The following is a 12,085-nucleotide window of genomic DNA, read 5'->3' as shown; positions in this document are numbered from 1 at the left end:
GAATGTTATATCTGCTGGCCCCAAGCTGTCTTTGGACATTTGTCATTTGAAGATGAAGAACTGCTGACAACAAAGCATTAAAGTAGAACTACCTAAAGGCAAAAGTTTTTCCCCCCATTTTGGATAGAGTAAAGCAGGGATTATAACACCTGTCCATTTTATTTTTTCTATCTTTGTCCCATTGTTAAAACAGGAAGTGAGGGGAAATCCCTCCAAAGTGAGGGATTACATAGTTGTCACCAAGGTCATCGGAACTAGTGTCTCCATTGGAAGATTTCCCCTTAATTTTCTAAGGACAACCCAAAATTTTATTTTTTCTTTTACTTTCACTTCTGGTAATAATGGTTATCAGGACAAATAGAGAGGGTGAATCTTCCTAAGAATCTAAAAAAAAAGTTTTTCTTTTAGTTATACTCTTAAGTGATATTAAAGGCATTTTTTTAACCACTTCAATACCGGGCACTTTTACCCCTTCATGCCCAGAACTATTTTTTGCTTTCGCATTTTGAATGACAATTGCATGGACATGCAACACTGTACCCAAACTAAATTTTTATAATTTTGTTCACACAACTAGAGCTTTCTTTTGGTGATATTTTATCACCACTGGGTCTTTTATCCTTTGCTAAATAATGAAAAAAGTCTGAAAATTTTGGAGGGGAAAAAAAACAAGTTTTTCTTGTCTTCTGTTATAAAATATTGTAAATAAATAATTGTTCTTCATACATTTAGAGCCGGTTCACATTAGAGCGACTTGTCAGGCTGACAAGTCGCGCTCCCTCGCGGTCCATTGACCGCTACAGGACCCGTTCTAATAGGAGCGACACAAGTCACTCCGACTTAGAAAAAGGGTCCTGTACTATTTCGGGGCGACCTCGGAGCGACTTGCATAGACTTCAATTATGTGAAGTCCCTGCAAGTCGCTCCGAAGTCGTGGTGCAATGTAATGCACAAGTCGCCCCCGAAGTAGTAAGGAGTCGTGTCGCGCTAATGTGAACCGGATCTTAGCCCAAAATGTATTCTGTTACATTTCTTTGGTGAAAATAACCCAACTCAGTATATATTATTTAGTTTGTAGGAAAGCTAAAGAGTTCACAAACTATGATATTAATATCTGAAAATTGATTAATCCTGATGTACTTATGGCCTCATTTCTTCAGGCCTTAAAATGCCAGCTCCCAGGCCTTGCTACTTATAGGGGCCAATATGGGGATTTGGAGGGTGAAATGGTTTGAAGCCATTTGACCTCTGCTAATTATTGGTTGTTCATCCTTTTGATATGTAGAATGGTCTAATAAAAGGATGTGGATAAGCCTTCGGCTCTCTCCACTCTGATGTATAGGTGATTTTGTGCCCTGACTTTTAATTGATTTGTGGTTCTGATATATCCCAATTGGATGACTTGTGTCCACCTAATTGGTTTATGGATGATCATTGAGGGCTCTTTAACACTTTCTGTAATTTCTCTGTATATACTTTTACCATCCAAGAAGTCTCTGCCTTCCCCCTCACGGAAGAAAGATGTTACACACCCATTGGATTCCAATAAATCTATGGGTTTAATATTAAGAATTAAGGGTGTTATCATGCTGATCATTTACGTGTACTCCTGAAGTTTAATTGAAACATGTTAAGTCTACATGTGGATTACATTTGATCTAAACTAATTAAGTGAACCCAAAAATTCAGTATTTTGTCTGTTTTTGAGTTGTGGTTTATTGAATATCCTATATTCAGTGTTCTTTGTGCATCTATACGTCCCTCTAAAAGCCCTTGGCTACTATAAATGTCGTTTGTATATGCTGTTTTCAGAAATGAGGGCATATAGCCTGGTGTGGCCTCTCATGAAAGTGACGACTGTAATGAGGACATTAACGTAAAGGGAGTGATGAGGACCCTAATGTAAGGGGGGGATCTGCTTGGGACTCTGGTGTAGGGCAGACTTTGATAGGGACCCTAATGTATGAGAAGACACATCTGACTGTCATCTGATCCACCAGGCGGATGAGAAACAGATCCTCCCTCCGCCTGTTTTTAGCGAATAGGATCAGATTGGATGCCATCGGGGGTCAACGGATACATGTCTGTTGACATCCGGCGCACCATAGAGGGCAATGGATGATCCCATCAGATCCGCCTAAAAAACTGACAGGGAAACCCGATCAGTCCGCCCGTGTAAAAGGGGCTTGAGGGGGAATTCTGATGGGCTCCAGTTTATTTGGAATGTTTTTGCATTGTTTTACTGAACTTCTTTCTCTGTTTTCCTAAATCATATCTTGCTGATTACAAAAAAAAAGACTCCAAGTAAAACTTATTCATTCATTTAGAAAAAAAAAATTTTTTCGGGCCATAAATATTTGTAAAATACATATTATGGCCCTCATACTGAAAAGTTTAAAGGTTCCTGATTTGCAAAAACGACATCTTGAGAAAAAAATAAGTTCCCTGAGAATGCCCTAAATATTGTAAATGTCTGAAACGTTTCCAGCTTGAAACGGAAAAGCCAAGTGTACATTTTTGAGCCCATATCTTCTAAGCTGCTGTCTCGGTCTGTGTCCTCTGACACTGAATGTGAATAATGATTATTTTTTTTTTTTTTTTTTGGAACAACCATGCAAGTTCAGGCTTTAATGGGCAAAAGTACTAAACCCAAGCCTTACATTATAGGTACTGGTGGAGACATAATGGGGTTGATTTACTAAAACTGGAGCAGGAAAACTCTGGTGCAGTTCTGCAAGGAAACCAATCAGCTTCCAGGTTTTATTGTCAAAGGTTACTTGAAAAAGCTGAAGTTAGAAGCTGATTGGCTACTATGCACAGCTGCACCAGATTTTGCACTCTCCAGTGCAAAAATCACCCCCAAAGTAGCTGACAAAAAAGAAAAAAGCTTACCACTAAACTCTTTCTCCAAGAACTGTAAAAACTCCTTGCGGCCCCGCTGGTCATTGAGCACCTCCATAAAATTAAACGTCCATCGGTCAATCCGCAGTTTAGTTGGCATTGGTACTCTGGTGATTAGAGAAACATATCAGGAACGCGTATTATCTTGATATTTTTGTATATATAACTGACCTAAAACAATTCCATCCCTAAATAAAATAAAATAATAACCAGGCTATAAGGAAAGAGCAACATTATTGTCCACTCCTGCTCCCAGTGCCTTCAATCTTAAACATCTGGCACTTTCTGGTGTGCTGGAAGCTTTCATCCCCTGCTGTGAGTTGTGGTTTCACCCACCAATCACTGCACCTTTACAGCTCTGCAGGGACACTGAAGTGTTATATCGGCCAGTGGATGGAACCAATGTGCATATTGGGGAACACTGGAATGGCAGTATCTATTTTTATGGCAAGCCTTCCTTCACCTATCTAGCTGCTTATACTGTGAATTAATTAATTCCGAAAGTGGAACTAAACTCCAATTTAAAAACCGCTGCTGGCAGGCAGGTTCTTGGGATGATCTCAGGTATCAGGATAAATTAATTTCTATGAGCATGCACAGGAGTTATGTCATCCCCAGCAACAGAGTTTAATTCTGCTTTAAAGATACTCAATGATTACAACAAACACTCTGATGTCAGGTTTCAGTTGGTTTCCAATAGCTTAGAAACTTCTGCTTTGTGTTTATGTTAGAGGGGTGGCAGGCTGCTAAGATCTTCTCTCCATACAAAAAAACTGAGAATTCAGTTTCTCTGTTGTGACGTTTGAAGATGAATTTCTCCATATTGCCTGCAGCTACAGAGGTGCTTATGCATAGTCTGGGCACAGATTCACTCAAAAAAAAAAAAAAAACCCTCAGCCTTTTCAACAATTGACCTAATATTACTATTTGAATTGTGAGGACTGTATACTGGAGGAGATGGGAATATTAAAATTATTCCTCATGGCTGTTCCCCATCTTCACCCCAAAAGTATATCATAAACTGCTTGTTCACAATTTAGCCTGGATGCGCATCCTTTGCCAGCCCTGGATAGGCTACAAGCTAACAATTCTGAAGATCACCAAACAGAAACGAGAGATGGTTTAATGTTTCCTGAACTCTAAAGAGTCTTCTGATTCCTCTAAACACCCTGTGCAAGGAATTCTGGGTCTTTCCCAACTTTACTCTACTACTTGGTTCTTCTGACATCAAGATATTTCCTTAGTATGTTTTATATGTATAAAGCATACAATGGTTTGGTGACCATTTCACTTAAGGCCTGGTAGCAACAGTGGGGCAAGTTTCAAGGTTACAGTTAAAGGAAAATGAAAAATTGATCACCATCGCACATTGCTGCAGTAATTGCTTATACATAGTTACATAGTAGTTGAGGTTGAATAAAGACGATAGTCCATCCAGTTCAACCTGTGTAGGTGTGTGTGGACCTATTCATTTCCCATACCCCTGAATGTTTTGATCCTTGAGATGTACGTCCAAGAGTCTTTTAAAAGTAGCCATACTCCCCGCAGTTACTACCATTTGTGGTTGAGAGTTCCACAATCTTGTAGCCCTTACTGTGAAAAACCCCCTGCGTAGCCTACATGCAGTGTAGTTACTTATATTAGGTGTCTACGTTCTTATGAAAGTAATCAGCAATCAAAACTGGAACAAAAACACAAGAGATGTATTCTGGGCCCATACTTACAAGGGTGCATTTAATGTCCAGTATGTGACATCGTCTGTAATCCACGGGTTACTGGGAAGACAGCCAGACATGATGGGGTCATGTGGCAAGTACTGTTCACTAAACTTAATGAAGCTAAAAAAAAAAAAAAAAGCAAAGGAAAACAGTAACTAAAACAAGTAGCACAAGGAAAGGATGGGTGTGAAAATATAAAACCCCACATTTTGTTTTTAGTCTTCTCTAATGAGTCAGGTTTTGAACCCCACCAGGAAGATCCCACCACTGACAGCACATAGGTCTCATCACATTGTATATATTGCTGTGGAGAATTCATACCAGAATGAGGAACATTGATGTTCTGATGAGGGAGAGGTGAGTATGCAAAGAGCTAAAATATATCTCTAATAGAGTTAGTGCTACAGGGAGGGTTAGTGTAAGGGTTGCAAGAAAGTTGAATGTTAGGGTTACAATGAAGAAATAGTGTTAAATTACAGGGAAGATTAGTGTTACAGGAAAGGTTAATGTTAGGGTTACTGGGAGGATTAGTGTTGGGGGTACAGGAAGGGTTAGTCTAAGTGTTACAGGGAGAGATAGTGTTAGGAATACAGGAAGGGCTAGTGGAGGTGTTACAGGGAGAGACAGTGTTAGGATTAAAGGAAGGGCTTGTGGTAGGGTTACAGAAAGGTGCCCCTGATGACGTCAGTTGTGACGAAACCATTCGGGCAGACGTACATACACCATCTACACCAGGGCATTTACCTTTGAAGAAGTCAGTTGTGATGAAACGCGTCAGGACTTTGCCTTATGCAGCCATGATTATGTCACAGATTGCCTGATCTGTATACCTGTATTTACTGCTTTTTGATCCTGGATGTTTGTAAGTGTATTCTTATTCATTTATTAAAATCGTTTAAACTGAATTACAGTATGTCTGTTTTGTCTGGGATTGTCATTTTTATGGAGAGAAAGAGGAAACTCGTCTCACTTTGACCCCCTGACTACAAATCTGAAGAACTGCAGGATATACATGAGCCTTCCTGACCCTTTTATCATAAGATTAGTTGGGTCCACATGTTCCGGTGAGCGCTTAACCATTACCTCTCCTGTTGGTGTTGGGATCAGATGTCCTTCTTGGATCACTCTTTTCACCTTGGATGATTGGTGTTATTTCACTTGGGACTTTATTGTTGTTTATTCACTCACATATATTTATATGCTATCAATAAGTATATATTTTTTAGCGATGCACAACATTTTTTTTCTATTTTTGTTTATCAAGAGATAGTGTTAGGATTACAGGAAGGGCTAGTGTTAGTGTTACAGGGAGAGACAGTGTTAGGGTTAAAGGAAGGGCTAGTGGTAGTGTTACAGAAAGGTTCCCCTGATGACGTCAGTTGTGACAAAACCAGTTGGGCAGACGTACATACACCACTACACATGCGCAGTTGAGGATCAGACATCTTTGTTTCTGAAATTGTGGATTGTTGGCGTCTGCAATGCCGCTATATGTTCATACTGACCTGAGAATTTGTGAGTGCTTTTTAGCCTATTAAAAAGTTGTTTTTAAACAGTATCACACTATTGTGGCCATCCTTGTTTTATCTACCTGAACCTATCTGGAGCTTTGGAGTGTTTGGAATTTACCCAATTGACATCCACCTGGGGCTGTGCTGTATACCGGATAGTGCTTTATGCTGGAGGGTGATAGCTTGATTGTCTATGCTGATGAGCTGGAATACACACAAGCGTAGATTGACCACTCTAATAGGGGGTCACTGGCTATCTGGTAAGCAGGAGCTGAGCGTGAAAGGATGACTAATGAATCGTTTGATGCATGTGTCTTTACAGAGGAAGACGTTCTAAGATTGCTGTCTAAAGTGAAGACAAATAAGTCACAGGGTCCTGATGAGATACACCCAAAATTATTAAAAGAGCTTAGTGGTGAGCTGGCAAAACCATTAACAGATTTATTTAACCAATCATTAGTAACAGGAGTCGTCCGGAAGATTGGAAATTGGCAAATGTCGTGCCCATTCACAAGAAAGGTAGTAGGGAGGAATCGAGCAACTATAGACCAGTGAGTCTGACATCAATAGTAGGCAAATTAATGGAAACCCTATTAAAGGATAGGATTGTGGAACATCTTAAATCCCATGGATTGCAAGATGAAAAACAACATGGGTTTACTTCAGGGAGATCATGTCAAACAAATCTTATAGATTTTTTTGACTGGGTGACTAAAATAATAGACGGTGGAGGTGCAGTAGACATTGCATATCTAGATTTTAGTAAGGCTTTTGACACTGTCCCACATAGAAGACTTATCAATAAACTGCAGTCATTGAGCATGGACTCCCATATTGTTGAGTGGATTAGGCAGTGGCTGAGTGACAGACAACAGAGGGTTGTAGTCAATGGAGAACATTCAGAACAAGGTCATGTTACCAGTGGGGTACCTCAGGGATCTGTACTGGGAACAATTTTGTTTAATATCTTCATAAGTGATATTGCAAAAGGCCTCGATGGTAAGGTTTGTCTTTTTGCTGATGACACAAAGATATGTAACAGGGTTGATGTTCCTGGAGGGAAACGCCAAATGGAAAAGGATTTAGGAAAACTAGAAGAATGGTCAGAACTCTGGCAACTGAAATTTAATGTGGATAAGTGCAAGATAATGCACCTGGGACGTAAAAACCCAAGGGCAGAATATAGAATATTTGACACAGTCCTGACCTCAGTATCTGAGGAAAGGGATTTAGGAGTAATTATTTCAGAAGACTTAAAGGTGGGAAGACAATGTAATAGAGCAGCACGAAATGCCAGCAGAATGCTTGGATGTATAGGGAGAGGTATAAGCAGTAGAAAGAGAGAAGTGCTTATGCCGCTGTACAGAACACTGGTGAGACCTCACTTGGAGTATTGTGCGCAGTACTGGAGGCCATATCTCCAGAAGGATATAGATACTCTAGAGAGAGTTCAGAGAAGAGCTACTAAACTAGTACATGGATTGCAGGAAAAAAACTTACCAGGAAAGGTTAAAGGACCTTAACATGTATAGCTTGGAAGAAAGAAGAGACAGAGGGGATATGATAGAAACTTTTAAATACATAAAGGGAATCAACTCGGTAAAGGAGGAGAGCATATTTAAAAGAAGAAAAACTACCACAAGAGGACACAGTTTTAAATTAGAGGGGCAAAGGTTTAAAAGTAATATGAAGAAGTATTACTTTACTGAGAGAGTAGTGGATGCATGGAATAACCTTCCTGCAGAAGTGGTAGCTGCAAATACAGTGAAGGAGTTTAAGCATGCATGGGATAGGCATAAGGCTATCCTTCATATAAGATAGGGCCAGGGACTATTCATAGGATTCAGATATATTGGGCAGACTAGATGGGCAAAATGGTTCTTATCTGCCGACACATTCTATGTTTCTATGTTTCGACACATTCTATGTGTGAGGTGTCACCGGGTTCTCATAGGATTCCTACTAATCAACACGGCTGTGGGACTACTGTACTATTTTCATTTTTTCTCTTGGTTTTTTCTTGGGACACTTTTTAAAATACTTGCTTATTTAAGCGATATTATTTGTGTACTCATGTCTAGCGCTGCACTTTTAATTATAAATCTGTTTATGTGTTATTGTATCTTGGCACAGTGCACAGCAGCTTTTTTTCTACTACACTGCATCTGGCGCAGATTCATTGACTTTTTTTGCTACAAGTGTTACAGAAAGGGTAGTTAGGGTTTCTGTAAAGATTAGTATTAGGATTACAGGAAAAATTAGTGTTAGGGTTACAGGAAGCATTAGTGTTAGGCTACAGGAAAGGTAAGTAACAGCGGTACAGGAAGTGTTAGGCCCCTTTCACACTAGTGCGACTTGTCCCGCGATTTTGGACCACAAAATCGCATGACAAGTCGTTTTCCATTATTTTCAATGAGCCCCATTCATATCAGTGCGTTTTGAAGTCGCACTGACTTCAAAGTAGTTCCTGCACTACTTTGGCACGATTTTAATGCATTTTGAGGTATATAGCCAAAGCCATTGCTTTCAAAATCTTGCCAAAGTTGCTTCAAAATCGCTGCAAAGTCGTGTCAAAATCGCGGTAAAATCGCGTCGCATAAGTGTGAAAGGTTACAGGAAGAGTTAGTATTAGGGCTACTAGTAGAATTAGTGATAGTGTCACTGGGAGGGTTAGTGGTAGGGTTACAGGAAGAATTAGTGTTACAGAAAGAGTTACTGATAATGTTACAGGAAAGGATAGTGTTAGGGTTACAGGAAGGGTTAGTGTTAGGGTTACAGGGAGGGTAAGTTTTAGTGTTAATGGGAGGGCTAGTGTTGGGGCTACAGGGAGGGTTAGTGTTAGGGTTTCTGTGAAGATTAGTATTAGAGTTACAGGAAAAATTAGTGTTAGGGTTAAAGAAAGCATTAGTGTTAGGCTACAGGAAAGGTAAGTGTCAGTGGTACAGGAAGTGATAGGGTTACAGGAAGAATTAGTATTAGGGTTACTTGTAGAATTAGTGATAGTGTTACTGGGAAGGTTAATGGTAGGGTTACAGGGAGATTTAGTGTTACAGAAAGAGTTAGTGTTAATGTTGCAGGAAAGGTTAGTGTTAGGGTTACAGGAAGGGTTAGTGTTAGGGTTACAGGGAGGGTAAGTATTAGTGTTAATGGGAGGGCTAGTGTTAATGCTACAGGGAGGGTTTTTGTTAGAATTACTGGAAGGGTCAGTGTTAGGGTTACAGGGAGGGTTAGTGTTAGTGTTATAGCAAGGGTTAGTATAACAGTTAGTGAGAGATTTCAAGAGATGGTTAGTGTAAGGGTTAGTGGTAGAGAAGATTATGATTGACTCAAACCTTCACCCAACCAACATATTTAAGATCGTAATGCAGATAACTAAGGTTATCAATTGTAATTAGAAATCATCACCTATTTTGTTTTGTTAAGTCTGTATAGAGCAGTGATGGCGAACCTTGGCACCTCAGATGTTTTGGAACTATATTTCCGATGATGCTCATGCACTCTGTAGTGTAGTTGAGCATCATGGGAAATGTAGTTCCAAAACATCTGGGGTGCCAAGGTTCGCCATCACTGGTATAGAGTCTTTAAGTATCAATTAGTTCTAATGGCAAATGGTAAAAGAAAGTTCAAAGCTTGACCCAAGCATGGGGCAGTTGGTTATTGGTCAGACAGGGAATGAACCCTTAAGATTAATTCTGAAAGACTGTTTGACACCTACATCGAAGATTTGATCTCTAGTACAGCAATGAAACAGCCACACTATAAATGTGTATACAGTAAAACCTTGGTTTAAGAGCGTTTTGCAAGACAAGCAAACATTTTTTTATAAATTTTGATTTGATAAACGAGCGATGTCTTGATATACAAGCAGCGTCACGTCACAGCTGAGTATAAAAGAGAAGCAATGTGATAGGTTGCATAACCATAAAATGGCCATCCCCAAATGGAAGCCTCCACAAGGGGAATAGAAGCAAAATCCAGCAGGAACTACAGTGTATAAAAGAGAAGAGAGGCGCCTCTAAGTGTAGCAATATGGTTACATTTAATGAAGGTACAACAATTAGCAACTCACATGGTGTATGATTAAAACAGGCACATCTAAGTATGCAGGCATCTGGGGTAAAGCTGTCCAAAAAGACCATCCTCCGCACCGCCATCGACGTCATCCCTTCCACACTGCGCTCCACGAGCGCTTCAAGCCTCGCTTACCGATCGCTCTACTGCAGGGTAGTCTTCCCAGTCACAACTGCAGATTTACGGCGGTGAGAGCTTGCGGTGAGGAGGATGGTTTATGTGGACAGCTTTACCCCGGATGCCTGCATACTTAGATGTGCCTCTTTTAATCATCAACCATGTGAGTTGCTAAATGTTGAATCTTTATTAAATGTAACCATATTGCTACACTTAGGCCCCGTTCACACTGGGGCGATCCGACTTCCCCAGGAGACCTCCGAGGTCGCGGTGCGAGCAGCGCGCCGCGACCTCGGAGCGGCCGGCACGGACTTCATAACATTGAAGTCTATGACGGTCGCTCCGGGTCGCCCCAAAGAAGCTCCGGACCCTTTTTCTAAGTCGGGGCGACTTGTGTCGCTCCTATTAGAACGGGTCCGCAGCTTCCCTATGGAAGGCGACCTACGGCGACCTGTGAAGCGACCAGGTCGCCTCACAGGTCGCCCCAGTGTGAACGGGGACTTAGAGACGCCTCTCTTCTCTTTTATACATTGTAGTTCCTACTGGATTTTGCTTCTAATCCCCTTGTGGAGGCTTCCATTTGTGGATGGACATTTTATGATTACACAACCTATCACATTGCTATAATCTTTTTATATGGACAATAAACTGAAGGAATTGTGAATAAATGGTTGTGGAACGAATCATCTGAGTTTACATTATTGCTTTTGGGGAAATTCACTTTGATATAAGAGTGCTTTGGATTACAAGCATGATTTCGGAACGAATTATGCTCGCAATCCAAGGCTTTACTGTACTGACATACAATCAATTGTCATGACTGTGACTATACAAGATCACCAGAAAAAGGGTTAATTTAATTTGTCAAATTTGTCATGAAGTGGTATTATTATTTATTATATTACCTCAAATATGGTATTTTAATTTACCATTTTCTAATTCAGAATAGGAGATCATTAGAGAGGAAATATAAGTAGCTGTATTTTTCATTTTAGTGTAATATATTCCAAGGTTTGGTAATCCAGGATTTAATAAATGTATGTAGAACTCAAGAGGCAGTGAGAACCCTCTAGCATCCAGATGGAGGCTTTCCATAGCAATGTAACTCGTTCTTTCCCCTAATAATAACAGAAGAGGTCCCAAAAGGTGGGGGTGGTGGCTGTCATCCTCATGCTCAGGCTGGCCGACTCCTTAGATGTACATGTTAAAGGAATGATATAAGGAACGTTGGGGACACAGCGTACCTCAGTCTGAACAATTCTGTAAAAGGTCGCTAAGAAACATTTTAAACTCCTATTGTTACTGTACTAGTCACAGAGACAATAATTATGTTATTTATATATTTTCTGGATATTTCTAGGGCTTGTATCAATAAAATGTGGCATCTTTCTCTTACTTAATGCTGTTTTACTCACCCTTCCAGGCAGATAGAGGATTTCACCCTAGTTCGTGCCATGGCCTTTTTCAGACATTCTATCTATTATTAAAAAAAAACATACATATAGATACATACTTGTATTCCGTTTATTACTTTCACAATCATTTAACGATAGTGCTAGGAATTTGGACATTGTAATTCAAATATATTAGATTTCACTCAAGGCAGGCATATATCCTCCGAAACTCTGTTCCCTGTTCATCACGCATGCTTTCACTTCTGCACCCAAATAATTTTCTCTACATCAAACCCTTTTTATCATCCATTATCATCTCTTTCTAGACCTGAGATTGTTCTTTCTCCTCCAAGCCTACATCATCTTCTCTCCT

General features: G+C 40.1%; 1 protein-coding gene across 2 annotated transcripts in view; it reads right to left on the bottom strand.

Annotated features, from left to right (window-relative positions):
- Positions 1-12,085, bottom strand: part of RGS11 (regulator of G protein signaling 11) — a 259,340-nt gene that overhangs the window by 52,465 nt on the left and 194,790 nt on the right. For both annotated transcript variants that reach the window (XM_082260013.1, XM_082260014.1), the window contains exons 11-13: positions 11,734-11,795; positions 4,626-4,739; positions 2,893-3,008 (exon numbers count right to left, since the gene is read on the bottom strand). In XM_082260013.1, coding sequence (XP_082116139.1) covers positions 2,893-3,008; positions 4,626-4,739; positions 11,734-11,795 — 292 coding nt within the window. The remainder of the gene's footprint in view (positions 1-2,892; positions 3,009-4,625; positions 4,740-11,733; positions 11,796-12,085) is intronic.

The sequence above is a fragment of the Pelophylax lessonae genome, assembly GCF_965119305.1.
Source record: "Pelophylax lessonae genome assembly, chromosome: 6".
Lineage (NCBI taxonomy): Eukaryota > Metazoa > Chordata > Amphibia > Anura > Ranidae > Pelophylax > Pelophylax lessonae.
Note: the sequence above shows the minus strand (reverse complement) of the source record. Positions and strands in the feature narration are given on the sequence as shown.